Here is an 18,266-nt window from a genome sequence, read left to right as displayed (position 1 = left end):
TCTCTTTATAACACTTAAATATGGTTATTAAATAAAAATTGTAAACAATTAAACACAAGAAACATGCACCACATGTATAACAAATAAAGAACACAATTCATTTTTTCGAAATGAATCATATATATACATGTATATACCTACATATTTCCGTCAGCGATATCAAACTCTATTTAAACTGAATAAACTCGAGAAAATGCCGAGCATCTCAACAAAACCTATTGCATTAATCTATCATTACGCAAAAGATAATGCCGAATTACCGATAGAATGAATTGTATTTCAGTAGGCACCTACCCCTACATCAGATTTTGCTTAATTTGCGCAGGTAAATAGTTAACTGTTTGATTTACCGAAGTATCTGTTTGATTTAATACGTAAAAATCAGGAAACACAGACGATAGTTTCCAGGTTACAACGCATAAATAATGAAAACGAAACGAAAATCAGAACAAGCGAACACCAACGTCATGTGTGAAAATTGTCAACGCATTGAAATATTTAGCCTCAATTTACTTCACAAAATCGGCACCAATATATTTTGCATGTTTCAAAATTTCCCTTCATACGCGAACTGTTACACAACAAGCAAATTCATCATAGTCAGATAGACTCTTTTTCGTATAATGTCTTGGCTGCTTTAAACAAAGAACATCGTTATAGAAGTATGGAATACGAGTCTAGGTAAAATGGGTATGCAAACCCGGGCCGTGGCAAAATAAAAGCCGGGGCAGATCGGCAATCGTCAATTCCAAATACGCATTATTTTGCAGCAATATTTATAGCGAATACAAATATACTAGTCCATCAAATATCCTGAAATTTTAATGAGATTGGCAGATTAATAACTGCCAATCTTTTGTTTTGCCCTGGCCAAGTCTTGCCTACCCATTTTACCGGATGCCGAGCCCGAAGCTATTAAACTGATTGAAACACGCCTTTCCTTTATTATTATTGTCGTAATAAGTCAGATTTGAAACAGAATTACCACTTAATTTTTGCAATTTATATTTTCCATCCCATAAGGATAAGATATGCTAAACTACGTTGAATTTGCTTCGGTAGTTCTTGAGAAGAAGATTTTTAAAAATGCACCCCCCCCCCTTTTTATACAATTTCAAGGTTTTCTCCGCTTTGAAAACAGATCGGACTTTTATTTCTGCAATTTATATTCGCCCTCCCATAAAGATGCTTTGTGCCAAACTTGGTTGAAATTGGATAGGCGGTTTTAGAGAAGAAGTTCAAAATGTAAAAAGTTTACAGACGGACAGACGGACGGACGGACGGACGGACAGACGGACGACGGACAAAATGTGATCAGAATAGCTCACTTAAGCTTTCAGCTCAGGTGAGCTAAAAATGAAAGAAGGCTAATAGTCATATGATAGTAAGACAAGTCGGGTAATACTATTTTGCAATGTCAAAATATCAAAAATGTTTATATACAGACCCCGAACTTTTATGTTTAAAAAACCCAGCCTTTGATCAAGTCCCTTAAGTAATTTCTTTATTCGTCCAAATTACAACATAAGTACTAAATCAGAGAAGTACTCTAAGAACTCAACATATTAAAAAGTTTTAAAATGTGTAGAAGTCCAGACTGAAATGAGTTTTTTTGCTCATCTAGTTCATTGTTTTATACACTTTATACACAAAGAAAAAGTATGGAAAATGAGCAAATATTTCAGAATTTCAGAATACCGGAGGTGTAGTAAATATCTTTATTATCCCCTTCATCCTGGTCTGTTGCATTTAGTGTATATATCAGCCTAGGGTAGGGATCGTTATAGTTATAGCTCTCTTCCACCACGGTAATATTCACTATTGAGTCTTTGAACTTGGGTGGGTTGTCATTTACATCTGTTAGCTTAATGACAACCTGTGTAGAAACGAGGTATTTTTGATCACTGACTGTCACATTCAATGTATAGCTGCTCTTTTTCTCGCGGTCCAGTTTCTTGCCAACAATATAGTTTCCTAAAATAGAACTCATTTTCAAAACAAAAATATACAAATGTAGAAGTATTTATTATTGACAAGGTCATTACAATTTTACTAAAAGTCATTAGATATCAACAGTATTTACTAATATCAGTCAATTTGTCATGACGACCACTTCTCTGCCTGAAATCTTTCAAAAAAGAACTATGAAACTTATAATTTTGGCCAAAAACTTAAAGATCTGGTCTACAAATGATGAATTCAGTTTTCCTTTCAGGTGTGTGAGAGTAAAGAAGATTATTTTTAAACATTATATGCATTAACTCCTATACATCAATTTTGACCCTGCCCTTGAGTCAAAACCCATACTCCAGGGGACATGAAATTTAAATGTTAAGTAGAGGACTTCCTGGTAAACATAATTATGAAGTCACTTTTCATACAGATGTGTGAGAATAGAGAAAACGATTTTAAAACATTATATGCATTAACACTACATTGCCATATCGCCCCCCCCCCCCCTTCCCCAGTGTCCTGAACCCCTGACCCAGGGACCATGAATTTCACAATTTAGGTAGACATCATAACCATTTATTCAGTTTTTTTGCCCACGTGTTTGGGAGTAATGAAGAAATTTTTTAAAGATTTAATACATTTTTACTATATGGCCATATTGGTCCCACCCTAGAGCCAGAACCCCTCACCCAGGAGCCATGAATTTCACAATTTTGGTAGAAGGCTTTATGGACATCATAACCATGCAAACAGTATTTTCCTCACATGTGTGGGAGTAGAGAAGAAGTTTTTAAAAATTTGGCTTTTTTTAAAAGCATTTTTGGCCCCACTTGTGGTGCCCCGGGGGTGGTAGAGCCACGAATTTCACAATTCACATTCTTCTTACCATAGAGATGCCTCACACCTGAGTTTACTCAGGTGACCTAAAAAGCTGGATCCATATTGCCGACTTTTTAGTAGTTGTAGATTATGATTATTTTACATTATTAAGGAAGGTAAATAAACTGCATCCATAAAGCTGACTCATAGAAATCCTGGTTACTTTTAAATAAAGTACTACAGTACTAGCTATAATAGTTCATTAAACGGTGATGCTGAATGTTTGTTGAGCAAGTTCATTCCCTAACTATATTATCTTATAAATGGATTGTATTTATAATGCACAAATCAAGGCGTGGGGGATTTGCCCTCCCCCTTTCCCCTGGAATATGTTTTTCAAAATTTTAAAAATTAACTTAGAGGGAAAAATGAGAGCCCCCAAACACAATAAAGAAAGACTGTACTAAACGTTGGCAAAGAGGGGTTAAAATGAGTAATTAAGATTTCAAACACAAAAGAGAAAGTATCTCACCCAACACCCCCTGATTAGGATCTTGCATAACTAAATGGTTTGGTAGGGAGTTACTGTATGTATTTAGTCTTGATCACCCATCCCATGAACTTAGAAAACATATTTCCAGAGATTTTCTCAACCAGTTCTTCAAACCCTTTATCTATCTATTTAGTGAGCAAATATATTACCTTCGGTTTTGTAATGCTATGAAGTAAAGCCGTTAACTCTTGACTGTATTCGTTCAGCAAACATATTACCTGAGGTTTTTGTAGGCATACGGAAGTATCCATTAGCCCCTGCCTCAATGGAATAAGTGAGTGTAGGGTTCAAGTCTTTATCACGTGCTGTTACATTTCCAACAGAGGTACCATACTCAGCATCCTCTGGTATTGAAAAAGTGTAGCTGCCAGGGTCAACAAAGTAAGGTGAGTTGTCATTGATATCTTCCACTGTTATTTCTACACTTGTATTGGTGCTCCTAAAGCCATTTTTTCCCCGATTATCTTTGACAACTACCTACACAGTCAAGTAAATTTAATGAGAAATGATAGTCTGATTACTAAGATATAAACTGTATTATATCAAAAGCTGTTAAGATGATTCATATTATATGGTAATCAGGTTTGTGATTCATCAAAAAGGGAACCTTAACATTAAAGCAGTCATTTTACTTTTTAATTTCAACTCAATGACTTTAACAAGTTTTAATGTTTTCAGATATATTTGTTTGCTTCATCTCATGCAGTTTTCTTGGTATACTTTTGATATGCAATGATCAACCCAAATTTAGTCAATGAATAAACAAACAAGACACACACAGAAAAAAGTGTAATAAAAAATTACACAACCAAATGTGGCTCACTTGAATTTTACTTGAAAAGAACATTCAAGGGAATTGCCAAAAAAGACTTCTTGTAAAAAGTCTTCCAAACATTACTTTTTGTGATATGTTTTAAAACTGAAAAACTACACTTAGCATGTATATCATCTCATATAAATATATCTAATAATACTCTTTAAAAGTTATGCTCATATAATATCTTTAGAAATGTATGCTCTTTAAAATGTATGTAAGTACTCTTTTTATAATAAAAAAAAAACCATGTAAGACATAATTGCCTATTCTATAGATAAAGAAATTTAAATAAGCAATTGGGTCTTTTGTCCTAATGTAGGAAGACAATCGTTGAACAGATCGTTTGTGCATAAATCTCTGTAAAACACTACTGTTACCGTTAACTTATATTTCTTCTTTGTCTCCCAGTCTAATTTAGCTGAGTTATTGACTGTGATTTTTCCTGATTTTGGATCAATGGTAAAAGGAAGACCTGGAACAAATTCACCAAACGAGTAGACTATTCCTTCAGTTCCAAAGTCACCACTGTCCATATCTATGGCATTAATTGGTGGGTTCTAAAAATACCAACAAAATCACCATTAATTATTTTTTACAACCACACAAATTCAATCCTTCTTAGATATTAATTCTAAGAAAGCTGACAATTAATGTAATTTATGTAATGTAACACTATATACAGTGTAGGTAAAACATTTATCAAAGACGCAAGTTCAATCTTTCTAGCACATATTAAAAAGATGATGCTGAATTCCAAATCAGCAATGTAAACATACATATCATGGTCCTCTTAACAAAATATACATTATATATACCATGCGTTTAAACAAGCACTTTGAGTAAATAGATTGCATCAAGCTGCAACACCTCAAAGCTTTCACTACTTCATCAACTCTATCAAGGTTAACTGAGATACTTTTACCATTACATATCTAAATACTAATATAATTGTATTGCAAAATTGCAATATAAGATATGAGTTTTAAAAGTGCTTCTTCATTCCTTTCCAACCCATACTTTAGGCAAATATTTCACAACAATTTTCTTAATTGAAATTTAAAAAATATGAGATAAGTTAGTCTATATAATTGAAGTAAAAAATTGTTTTTAGAAATTATATAGATTGCCTAATTATCTAATGTATTCAATCTGCGCTTTCCTTAATTAAAAAAAATGGTAAGAACATGCTGATCTACTTGTAGTTTTTTTTCTCAGTAGTTCGTAGAATGTTTGTGATATAAAATGTGGTATAAATTGTGCTTACAATAAAGACAGGTGTTCCATTTCGTGAGTTTTCCTTTATAGATCCAGCATATGAAACTGCCTTAAACTTGGGATAATTGTCATTTTTATCAATGATGGTCACCACCACCTCAGTAAAGTTCTGAAAGACAGTCAAGACACGATTAATATCTCTCTCTCTCTCTCTCTCTCTCTCTCTCTCTCTCTCTGTTTATTTAAAAGCCTGTTTAGTCATCATACTTGAACTATACAAAGTACATGTAATATGTCATCCAAAAGATTTACTACCTGAGGCAGTTCAGTAGTTTTATAAAAGAAAATATTACCACATACATTTAGAAAGGATCAGTAACCTAAGCATATCATATTCTGGCATTCTTATAGAATTATAATCTAAAAAGTCTCAAGAGATTGTAAGCTGTCTAGATTGATACGTGCATGCATAAATCCAAGTTTTAAAGCTTTTCTTTTATTCTATTGCATTGTATAATATGGACTTTTTCAATAATTCTAAATGAATTTACAAATACTTAAATGGTACAATGGATTCTATAACTCATTTGACATCAAAATTCTAATATGTTTTTAACGCCTAACCATCCTCTTTGGAGAGCCGCCATCTTCTGCTACCACACTGAATGAGAACTGGTGAGAGGAACAACTATCATGGTCCACCACACCAATTAAATGGATCACACCATCCTGGAAAAAAAATAATCATGAATACAGCATGGATACGACAAAATTCAATTTAAAAGTTGTGAGTTTCGCTTTCTTTAATAAGGCCCTTGATCTTTAAGAATTTTTTTTAACAGAGGGATTTTTTTACAGGTTGCAAAAGGAAAACTACGGTATCCTTTTCTAATTACATTTGTATTACAATGCAGTAAAGAGTAAAATATTAAATAACTGTGAACATTTGTTGTTCTACAGCCAAAATTCAAGTACTCAAGACAGATATATTGTACAATTACACATGTATTAAGTCATGTAAAGAAAAAAATATAACTCATAAATCTCACTTGTGTCACGTCAAACAGGTTTTCCACATCAGAGGTTACAATTCTATACACTATGGAACTATGTTTGTCCTTGTCGTTTGCAATAACTTTGCCTAAGGATACATTGAATCTTCTCTTCCCATCATTGTCATTTTCTGAAACGTTGAAATTGTACTTTTTCTGGGTGAATATTGGATCATGATCATTAACATCCTTCACTGTTACTGTTAATAAAGTCTGAAATAAAAGAAGACGGAAATATTCTAGCTTCAAATGACACATGAATAGGTTTACTGATAAAGATAAAATAATTTCAATCATTGTCGATAGCCTTTCCATATGATTGGTGCTAAATTCAATTTTAATATAATTGCTGTAAATTTAAATCTTCCTTTACACAGTCCACATGGTGAATTAGATTCTTGAACAAATAAACATATTATTTTTTTGATATCATGGTTGTCAAACTTTTCTAAGCAAAATCAATTATTAAAAAACATCACGCATATTTTATTTAACCATTGATGAACTTGAGTACACTTATACAAGATTAAAATATACATTTTATTAAATCAATTATGATAAAGATCAGGATTTGTGTTGACATGTAGATTGTGATTGTGATATTTAATGTGATAGTTGTGATAATTGATATTTGATCAATAAAGGATAAAAATAAGTGTCGGGCTTGTAATCTCTACACCCCGAGTTCGTATCTTGTCAAGGCTTTTGTTGTTAATTACTGAATTATTATTTTTTAGATATTCATTTTTGTTGTTGTAATGTTTTCCCTCATTTGACATATGTAAAGCTTATTTATCATTATATCTTTATTGTCAATTTGAGTTATCCCAACTTAAAAGAGGAACCCACATTGATGCCATCTTTAAATCAAAGTACTAAATTACTGACGGGAGTTGATTTTATCGATTATTATTTATTTAAAATCAACGATATGTTATTTTGCATATATGGCAAGTAAATTCCTATAAGTATGTGAATAACGCACATTTTTTATAATATGAGTTCTCATACAGGAATTTCGTGAAAATTCAATATCAATATTCAAAGAATTAGTCCATCAAACTACCTATCAGTGATCGAAATAGTTATGAGAAATTGTATGGATCCAAGCAAAATTGAACTCTAGTCTCGTTCAACCAGACTCAGCTGTACCCGTTAATTTCCGATAAGCAAGAGAGACTCTTTGCTTGTCGGAAATTTACGGAGACAGCCGAGCGTCTAGTTGAACGAGACTATATTGAACTCTGGGGTAGGAATACACAAAATGTACGACTTCAAAAAATATCTTAATTGTTCGTACCATTTAAAATCTGACTATTTACGAGGTATCTATAAATTAGTTTCCTTGAAAAACAATGCTTAAGAACTCATTACATCGAATTTATTGATAAGAACTAAATGTTTTCAGTGGTGTTGATTTGTGCTTAGGTCAAAACACTGTTTTCTTTTCGGTTTGCCTAAGTAACTGCATAGGAGAGTTGATTAAAATCAACTCCCAAAAATATATTATCAAAAGTAAGTTCATATAACAAGGTCATTAAGGCAACTATAAACACAATCCATTCATCCAACTAAACTTGTTTTAAATGCATCTGTAAGCACCCAAGTAAAATGAATAATTATTGTCCAAGATTGTAAATTGACTCCTTCAATGGCCATGATATGAATGCATACAGTATTGTAATTCACCATTTTTGTATTTTACCTGATTAGAGTTTTTCCCATCTGTGACAGTCACGTTGACTTTATATATTTCTTTGTTGATAACACTGATAGGTTTCATAAGTTTGACAATTCCATCCTGCATGTCACCATGTACTTCTTTCTTAATGCTGAGATATTCTAAACAAAGGCAATACCATACCGTCAGAGGCTGAAACTCTTTTTAAAGATAAAGATTATTACTATGTTAAAAAATAAAAGGGTTTCGATTGGTAGTTCCTATGCAGGTGACAGCAAAAGTCCATTTATAAACCATTGACAAAAATTGTCACCTAAAAGTCAAATTTTACGTTTAAAAGTTATGTCTGATTTCTTTTTTCAACATATCATATTATGAAGTCTTAATTTCAGCAATGCCTGTTACTAGTATGTGTTTGATGTCTTAATTTTAACAATGCGTATTAAATTTATTTATTTCGAATTACTTGTTTTATGGTATTTGATGTACTTCATGTCTCGCATTTTTGTTGATTACATTTTATTTCATAGATAACATTGAACATGTTATATTGTGTAGCATGTATAACTGCAATCAATACATAACTTTTTGATCAGTACTTGCTATATTTCTTGCCACAGCTTACTTTGATTTATGTTGTATTGTATATCAAAGGTAACCTTAATCACCCGATTACCTGTTGTAGTATTGTATTTCATGTCTTACCTCATGTCTGTTGTAATACATTATCGCATTTCTTGTCTCACCATGACCCATATAAAATATATTGTAGTAATACTGTGTTCCTTGTCTAAATTGATCCAAATTTTCGGTAAAGGTTAGAAGTGCTGTATTCTTTGTCTTCACTTATTCCATATTTGGAATTAGTAGTACTGTGCCCGTTGTCTTACCTTGACCCATATATGTGGTAAGTAGTACGTTGTCCTTTGTCCTCTTTAATTTAAATCTGTTGTAGTATCGTAGCTTGTGTCTTAATTAGATCCTTATCTGCTTTAGAAGTATTGTGTTTTATGTCTTACCTTGAGCTGAATTTGCTGTAGTATTTTAGTCAATGTTTAACTTTGTTCCTGGCCATTGTATGTTTGTCCCATGTTTTACCTTGATATGTACCACTCTTAGGGTTTGTTCGATAGAATGTCTTTCAGTGATCTGTACCTATTGTAAGTAATATTATGTTTACCTTTATCGGTGCCATTTATGCTGTAAGTTAAGTTTCTATTCTGTGGATCATAGTCACAGTCAGTTGCTGTTACCCTGTAGATAGAGAAGCCTTTTTCACTTCCCTCCATTATAGTTGCTGTCATGTTTAATTTTTCAAACTCTGGACTGCAGTCATTGACGTCTGACACATAAATATTTATCTAAAAAGCAAAACGTTGACAGATTGGATTTGTAATATTCTCCGAATTAAACGTCATTTAAAATTTCTGGAATTATAGATGAAGTTATTCTATTTTATATTCTATACTAATTTTTAATTTTTTCTTACTGAAAAGATTGATTAAAGTGATATAAATGCATGGTATTTAGGCCCTTCTTATGTGGACTGTAATGCTGCAAATAACAATTGAATTACTGTACTGATCCCAATATCATAAACCAATTCTGACCCCAGCAACTGTTTGATTAGCCTGTTTAAGCTCAAGGGGCATGGTCGCGATTTTGATTGAGATTTATTATCCGTTTTTAATGTTAACGATGCTTCAGTGAGGTATTTCTGATAATCAACCAAATTTGAGTGCGAGTCATCGAGTTATAAGCAAGATAAAGATCTCACAGTTCTTTCTTATGTAAACAAAGGTCAGATCATGCTTTTATTTTCATTTTGAAAATTCCCGGTTTAGACCTAAAATGAATGTTCAAATGATAGGAACTGGTTTTATATCTTCAAAAGAAATTAGCAAATAGAAAAATCAGTTTGAAAGAACCTTTACTGGTATATTGAAGCAACGTTAACAAACAAGAGGCCCAGGGGCCACATCGCTCACCTGAGCAACAATTGCCTTAATTCTGATCAAATGAGCATTACAGTATCAAAATATCCTGACAACTGAGTACAATAGATTTTGCTAAAAAAAAAATGAAAATCTGCCAATTTTATCCACCTCTTATTTTTTGGTAAATACCAAGCCCCTTTTGTTGTTGTAACTGTAAGAAGATTTTTCTCTATTCCTATATACCCCCCTCCCATTTCGTGGCCCCACTTTTCTCTAGGGAATCATGGTTTCATCAAACATAAATCTGCATAACCTGTGCTTTCACACTAAGTACTGAGTTTTGGACCGAACACTTTCCCAGAATATTTTAAAGATTTTCTCTATATATTCCTATGTAAAACTTGATCCCCCAATTGTAGCCCAACCCTATCCCCGGGGACCATGATTTGAACAAACTTGAATCTACACTATCTGAGGATGCTTCCACTCAAATTTGAGCTTTCCTGGCCTAATAGTTTTTGAGAAGAAGATTTTAAAAAATGTTCTCTATATATTCCTATGTAAAAATTGATCCCCCAATTGTGGCCCCACCCTACCCCCTGGGACTATGATTAAAACAAACTTGAATCTACACTACCTGAGGATGCATCCATTTTAATTTGAGCTTTTCTGGCCTAATAGATTTTGAGAAGAAGATTTTTAAAGAGTTTCTCTATATATTCCTATGTAAAACTTGATCCCCCAATTGTGGCCCCACCCTACCCCCGGGGATCAACTTGAATCTACACTTCCTGAGGATGCTTCCATTTTAATTTGAGCTTTTCTGGCCTAATAGTTTTTGAGAAGAAGATTTTTAAAGATTTTCTCTATATATTCCTATGTAAAACTTGATCCCCCTCTTGTGGCCCCATCCTACCCCCGGGGACCACGATTTGAAGAATTTCGAATCTACACTACCTGATGATGCCTCCATACAAGTTTAAGCTTTTCAGGCCGAATAGTTTTTGAGAAGAAGATTTTTGAAAAATACAAACAAATTTTCAATAATTCTCAATTATCTCCCCCTTTAAAGAGGGTGTGGCCCTTCATTTGAACAAACTTGAATCCCCTTCACCTAGTGGTGCTTTGTGCCAAATTTGGTTAAAATCTGCCCAGTGGTTCTTGAGAAGAAGATGAAAATGTGAAAAGTTTACAACAACGACGACGACAACAACGACGACAACGACAGACAACGGACAAATTGTGATCAGAAAAGCGCACTTGAGCTTTTGGCTCAGGTGAGCTAAAAACATGGCATGGGCCTTGTTTATATAACGAAGAATTGTTTATCTTGCTCATTACTGCGCATTACTTTACGAATGACACTCGAATTTTAGTTGATTATTAGAAATGCATTACTCAAGCATTGTCAACAATAAAAATGGAAAAAATAAAATTTTATCAAAATCGTGACCATACTGTACCCCTTCAAGCAAGAGATAGAATATCCATATAATACATCTAAAAAATAAGTTTGGAGCTGCGCAGTTGGACAACTGTTTTGAGTGATTAAAAAGGCATTGTCTCGTTCTTGTATGCATACTTTTCAAACAAAATGACATGTAGGACTTCGTATTTATTGTTTTTCTATCTTTTGGCAACCTTTTTGGCCAGAAACAAGCCAGTTCAAGAAATGTTTACATTCTTATCCTCAAATGTACAAGATGGCCGCACACCCCCCTTAATGATGAATGGGGACTACCATTACCCCTTGTTAACAAACAATATGTTTTTAATGATACATGTTACTGAAATCTGTAATTATTCCTTGGCATTCCTAGAATGTTATGTTGATTGTAACTTAGAACTCTTCTCATTTTATGGTTATTACCGTTGCTATTGATGACAGTTGAGGTTCACCATGGTCTGTTGCCACTACATTTAAGGTATAAACTGCCTTCCCATCAGAATTAATAGGAATTCCCTTTGCATCATGTCTAAGTTCCTTTACTATCAAAATCACACCCTGTATGAAACAATAGTTTTGTTTTGAACATATTTTATTGACTAAACAAAAGGATCAGAAACAAGTTCTAACAACTTACAAGTTCCTCTCCTTATAATATATAATATATATACAATAGTAGTAAGCAATATTTTATTTTAAACAAAAGATTTGAGTTTTTCAGAATATCTAAGAAATGTTTTTCAAATAAGTAAAGCTTAGTAAACGAGTAAAAAAAACATGGTTGGTCGAAGTTTATATCACTTTCAGGCATTAAATAAAAATAAAAACCGCTTTTATAAAAATAACAAGCATTTAAAAATAAAATTTAGCTTTCACCAAACAATGCGAAACGTTTGTAAATACAAGCGTTAAGTTTGCAAAAATTGCAAAACTTTTGCGAATAAACGCGTTACTTTCGCGAATAAACTGCTTTTTAATGGAAAAAGTTTGAATTTTTATGCGGTACGGGTTAAATAGCGCATATTCAATCAATGTTCAATATTTTAGGATGGCTTTTTTAGAATTGGCTTTGAAAGAACACAAGGCTGATTAAATTATCTTAACAGTGTATTTCATATAACAATTTATATAAAAGATACTGCATACATAATTATTTTCGCCCCGTGTTTTTTTTACGTCCATCTACTCTGTCACCCCATTTTGAATTCACCAGATTCCATGGTTTTTTAGTATGTACGAATTGAATCTATGACATACTCTTATATAATCTCTTTCTTACCCAATATAAAACAATAACATGGGAGATATAAATCAATATTTATGATAGATGTATACTGTTTTTATTCAATACCCGTTGACCTTTAGCTCCGTCCCACTTTATTTGCTTTTAATTTTCATTAATGCGAATACATTATTTGCAAGTAACCCCACAGTTAAATTTGGCAGTGAAGTCTTGTCATATCTGCTTGATATCTTCGAATGTATATCCTCTATAGTACTAAGGCCCACCGATACAGTTATTTTTATTCATTGAAAAGACAGGGTAACAATGATGCAAACCAGAACAAAACTCACTTTTAAAGCCTCTACAAAGACATCGATAATGCAGCATATATTATAATAAATATAGGTCCAAAATAATCAAGATATGTCATATTTGTTTTTAGACAATCAAAATCATTGTAGATTTGTTTTAATTTGTTGTATATAACATCTGTTTAGGGATATAATCGTTTATTATTGGAAAGGTAAACACGTGTTGCTGTTAATATCAGAATTATTATTAGAATAACGGTTTTGATTGGATTTGATGATTCTACGGCATTGAGCAGACTTGTGCGCAATAGGTACTTTACTTGTGACCAGATTTTAGACATTTAAAGTCATTTTATGTTTCGCTGCTAAACGTCAAACCACTCTTCCCTTCATTTTACTGTATATCTGATTTGCCTTAATTAAAAAAAACTAAATTAAGTCTGTTACGCATATGCAGGCAAATCAATTTCATCTTATAAGTTTTAATTAATAAATGTTTTTTTTATTTTTATATGAATAAGAACAAAAAAGAAAGCAACTAATTTTTATACAGTATGACTATAATTTTTTTTAATCAAGGCCTTTTGATGGCTTTTCCCACAAAAATATGACTAAAAGAAGTTTATAAATAAAACAACTTGTGATTCAAATAATAAATTACAATTTCACACTGATTTTACCGACGGAAAAGCTCATATTACTTTATACTATAATAAAAACATAGTAGAAAAACTTTGTATAAGAATTTTTATCTGATTACATTATAAAGGGTTAAAATAATGTATGCCTTGTTAATTATCGTCATATTAATAACCATTTGTGATTAATAGATATCATCTCTCATTGTATAGGTAACATTCCCGTTATTTCCAATATCCAAGTCAGTTGCAGTAAAACTAATTTTCAGGTCTTTACTCGTACTTCCTAATAAACATCAAAATACTACTTAATGAAACGCTTTTGTATCAATGTTAAAGATTTGAGAATTACATGAAACGTGTATCAATATTTTGTTAGACTTTATGATCTTCAGCACGCAGCAAATGCAAAAGAATCAAACTGTCATGCTCATATGACTTGCAGTGCTTTAACTCGGTCAAAATAATCATATTAAATCAACACAATTTTCTAATCTATCTCTCCAATGTCAATTAATGGTATTTACTCTGTCAACAAAATATATTCTGTATTAAAAGAGTCTAGATAATCAACATATTAACCATCAAATCTGCCTGAAACTTAAAGATATGATTTGTTTAGCTATAAACTATTATTAGTAAAAGAAAACTTCATATATTTTACGTTTAAAATTTGGGTACTTTCGTATTTTGTTTTACACAGAGCTCTCTTTCTAAAGGAGATCAATACAGCCTAAAATGATCAGGACCATCGAGTCCTCTTAAACTGTCAACACTTTCTATTGTCAAACAAACCACAAGCAGAATAAGAGTATCTCCGCTGTCAAAAGTATCATCAATATGTCCAGAGATCGTCAAATTTTAATTTGTAATTAAACTGTCAATAAAATTAATAGTTTGCATGGTCAACATAATCATCCTATTGTTTACATTGTCAACCAATGATTTTGTCTTTGTACAAATCACCACAATGATTCTTTCGTCACCTTTTACACATTAGTGCTATTCTGATATTATCAAGACTTCCCTTTTCTTTTCTCATTAAATTATATATCTTTACACTGTCGACACAATAAGTCTGCCTTAATGCTTGCAACACAAGTATTCATCATTATGCAATCAACATGAACCCCACTCTGACTTTCCAATAAGGTCTGAAATGTACACCTACCTTCAGAGGTGTTGTACTTCAATATTGTGTCACCAAATCTTGGCCTATTATCATTGACATCCAGCACAGTTACCTTCACTATGGCTCTATTTGTCTACATTGAAAAACGTTGTCATTATTTTCATTTCTTAATCAAGTCCTAATGAATATCTAGAAGGATATTTTACACTTATTTCAATTAATCAAAACATCCAAATAAACACCCATTGTGTCCATAAAGGGTCCATTAATCAAATCAATACACACGTAGATATTAGGGCAGTTTTAAATTTTAAATACTTGAATAAAGCAATTATTCCCAGAGAACTGTTAAGTATAATAAGCATAAGAACTAGGCTGATTATATTGACTCTTGGCTGGTACCATAACAGGCTGTACTTTAAACAAAAACATTTTATCTTACTGGTTTATTTCCGTGGCTGTCATGTACCGCTACATGTAATGTATAATTTGAATTTTTCTCTCTATCTAAAGGCAGCCTTGTAGTTATCTGTCCAGTCGCAGCATTCAACTCAAAAGGCAGATTCTGATCTGAAGTTATAAAGATGAAAAGTAATAAAAAGCTTAGTTTAAGATTCCTGTATTCAGCTTTTTATGTATGAAATCGCGAGAATATAAAATTTATTTCATATATGTATATAGTTCCCAGCTGTCAGAAAAAATAAAGAAATTTGAATTTTCGTAAAGGGTACTTCTAGGACTTGACACAGGTAATATAATTATATTCCTTGCTTTCTAGAATTAACATAATTTCAAAACTCCAAAAACCTTTAAATAAACAGATCTGATATACAACAACTATTACCTCTACTGCCAGTTCTAAAGACAGTTCTAAGACAGTGTCAAAACTAAACTGGAATCAGGTATATTTACACTGTGTCGGTGGGTTATAGATAAAAAGTAAAGAGAAAACACGAAAAACGTTCAATTAAGCGCTTTCATTTTTTAAAATCTTCAGAAGCTATATAATGGTAACAGAGTAACGTGACGTCGAAAAACTGAATCGTTGATCGGCAATGTCTATTATGACGTCATAGCTAGATTGAGCGGAAAAAAAATAATATGCAACATATTAGATAATATACATTTAGGATCTCTCATGATTTGCGATGGTATATGATTTTTATCCAACGAGTTTTGTGTTGGCGAGGGGATAGAAAGCACACAACGAGTTGGATAAAAATCATCCAAAACCATCGCAAGTCACGAGAGATTCTTTTTATCATGTTTATTATGTTTTACCAAGTATTTTGTTAATCTCAACCTTTTCTGTAAAAATTGTAATTGTGAGCCGCACAACACATTTACTACAAGACGTCAACATATTTACGCATGAAAAAAAAGTTCCTTTAAGTTTAACAAACAGGCATTTCATTTTCGAACATTTTTGATGAATTAATGAAAAATAATTGAAAAAACATCAAATGCTTCACATTTACAATTCAACACTTTTCAGCTGAATTGATTATTTACTTTTTCATCCTACATCAATCAACTGCCTAAATGTACGTAATGTTTAATTATGACGTAACGTCGCGTAAGAACACACAGTGTAATATCAAAAATTTATCCCATGAGTGATATCCACCGCATATTGAGATAAACATGTGATAAAATTCAATACATGATTTTTACAGACAGTTCAATTTGGGTTTAAAAATACGGATAAAATGCTTTTCTTTTTCTCTTCTTTGAACATTAATGTCACTCAACAGTTTGTAAAACGGAAATATTTTAAACTGTTTATTGCCGCAAATATTCAAATGTTCACTTAACAGTATCTGTCGATATTCCGGGGTGTTTATATGTTGTTTATGCACACGCACACGGGCCCAAAGTGGATTGCTTGTTTCGCCGATATAGTACTCGTTGCAGCCTGGACATGTTAACGTTATTACATATAAAACATTCTTAGTGTCACACGACATGTCCGTCTTTACGATGAATTCTTTTCCGCTGAAGTCGTACTTAAATCCCTCTGTAATATGGTTACAGGTCCCGCATCGTGGGTTTCTACACTTAGTAACTGTGTGTTTGTTATCAAAATGGGAAGTGCACAATATTCGTTTTAGATTTTTAGGCTGATGTCTGCTGTTGATTAGGTTCACATCTTTGTTAATTTCTTTCGTGGATTGGTCGTTGATGAGGATTTTATTAAACAGATGAATTATTTGCGTAATGTTAATATTTCTTGGATTAAAGGTATGTACAAATGGAATAATATCAATGGTTTTTTCCAGATATTTTCTGGCTAATAATTCCGATCTATCAAATTTCCTGGCTTTACGAATTCCGTCTTCTATGAGACCTTCAGGATAACCTTGGTTAACTTTACCTCACTAACTCACTGAAAGCGCTTAAGCTATATTGAACGTTTTTTGTGTTTTCTTTTTACTTTATATATATATATATATATATATATATATATATATATATATATATATATATATATATATATATATATATATATATATATATATATATGCAATGTGTATCGTTCCGATCCTCTCAAATTGTCGTTTAACTGTATTCCACCTGTATCTCAAGCGACCGTGTAGTGCGCGGCCAGCGCGCTAGGTTCCGTTCGTCATCGGAAGCAAGATTTTTGTGTTGCCCAGATGGCCGAGTGGGTAGCGCGGTGGCCTCTCACTGTTAGGAGAATGGGTTCCAGAGGTCGTGAGTTCAAGCCTCGGTCGGGGCGGAGGTGGAGCTCCAACAAAAAAGTGAATTTCCCTGTGCTTTAAATATATCTATATTATTCACTATGGGCAGGTGTATATATATATATATATATATATATATATATATATATATATATATATATATATATATATTTATATATATATATATATATATATATATATATATATATATATATATATATACAGTATGATGTAATAAGTATTCGTACAAAATGGCGGCGTGTTTACTTACGCGATGAAACGTTTCTGCTTTGGCTATAAATTAATGTTTTTTAAAAATAGCTATGGGATACCAGTTGTTATTTTTAGCAAAACACTTCATGTGACATCAAAATATCACGTGACTTGTTGTTGTCGTCTGCATTATTTCCGGAAATATACAAGTTGAAAGAGAGATGGGTAGAAAGGGTAAAGAGTTATCGAGCGATGTTAAAGAAGTAGTACGGAGGCTATTAGAGCAAGAAAACTCTATTCGGAAGGTCGCAGAACAATTAGGGATTCCTTTTACTACTATTTCGAGTTTTAAAAGACGTTTTGTTCAGTGAGGCTCTGTAGAAAACACCAAACGAAGTGGCCGGCCCCCAAAAGTGACAGCTCACGACTATCGGAGACTTGAAAGATTGGTAAAGACAAACAGAAGAGACAGTTTACTTGATATTACACACAAATTTAATGAAAATGTTGAACATCCTGTTGCTAAACGCACTGTACAACTACATCTTCATAAGCATGGATATTCGAGGCG

At 32.5% G+C, this 18,266-nt stretch overlaps 1 protein-coding gene across 1 annotated transcript in view; it reads right to left on the bottom strand.

Moving 5' to 3' along the window:
• Positions 1-12,026, bottom strand: part of LOC105346939 (protocadherin Fat 4) — a 41,073-nt gene extending 29,047 nt beyond the window's left edge. The window contains exons 1-9 of the mRNA XM_066066160.1: positions 11,898-12,026; positions 9,271-9,451; positions 8,115-8,251; positions 6,407-6,622; positions 5,982-6,086; positions 5,407-5,526; positions 4,520-4,699; positions 3,544-3,802; positions 1,699-1,974 (exon numbers count right to left, since the gene is read on the bottom strand). Coding sequence (XP_065922232.1) covers positions 1,699-1,974; positions 3,544-3,802; positions 4,520-4,699; positions 5,407-5,526; positions 5,982-6,086; positions 6,407-6,622; positions 8,115-8,251; positions 9,271-9,394 — 1,417 coding nt within the window. The 5' untranslated portion in view covers positions 9,395-9,451; positions 11,898-12,026. The remainder of the gene's footprint in view (positions 1-1,698; positions 1,975-3,543; positions 3,803-4,519; positions 4,700-5,406; positions 5,527-5,981; positions 6,087-6,406; positions 6,623-8,114; positions 8,252-9,270; positions 9,452-11,897) is intronic.
• Between the last annotated feature and the right edge of the window lie 6,240 nt (positions 12,027-18,266).

The sequence above is a fragment of the Magallana gigas genome, chromosome 7 (genome assembly GCF_963853765.1).
Source record: "Magallana gigas chromosome 7, xbMagGiga1.1, whole genome shotgun sequence".
Classification (NCBI taxonomy): Eukaryota; Metazoa; Mollusca; class Bivalvia; order Ostreida; family Ostreidae; genus Magallana; species Magallana gigas.
The sequence above is the reverse complement of the archived record's forward strand: the minus strand, read 5'-3'. Positions and strand labels throughout refer to the sequence as shown.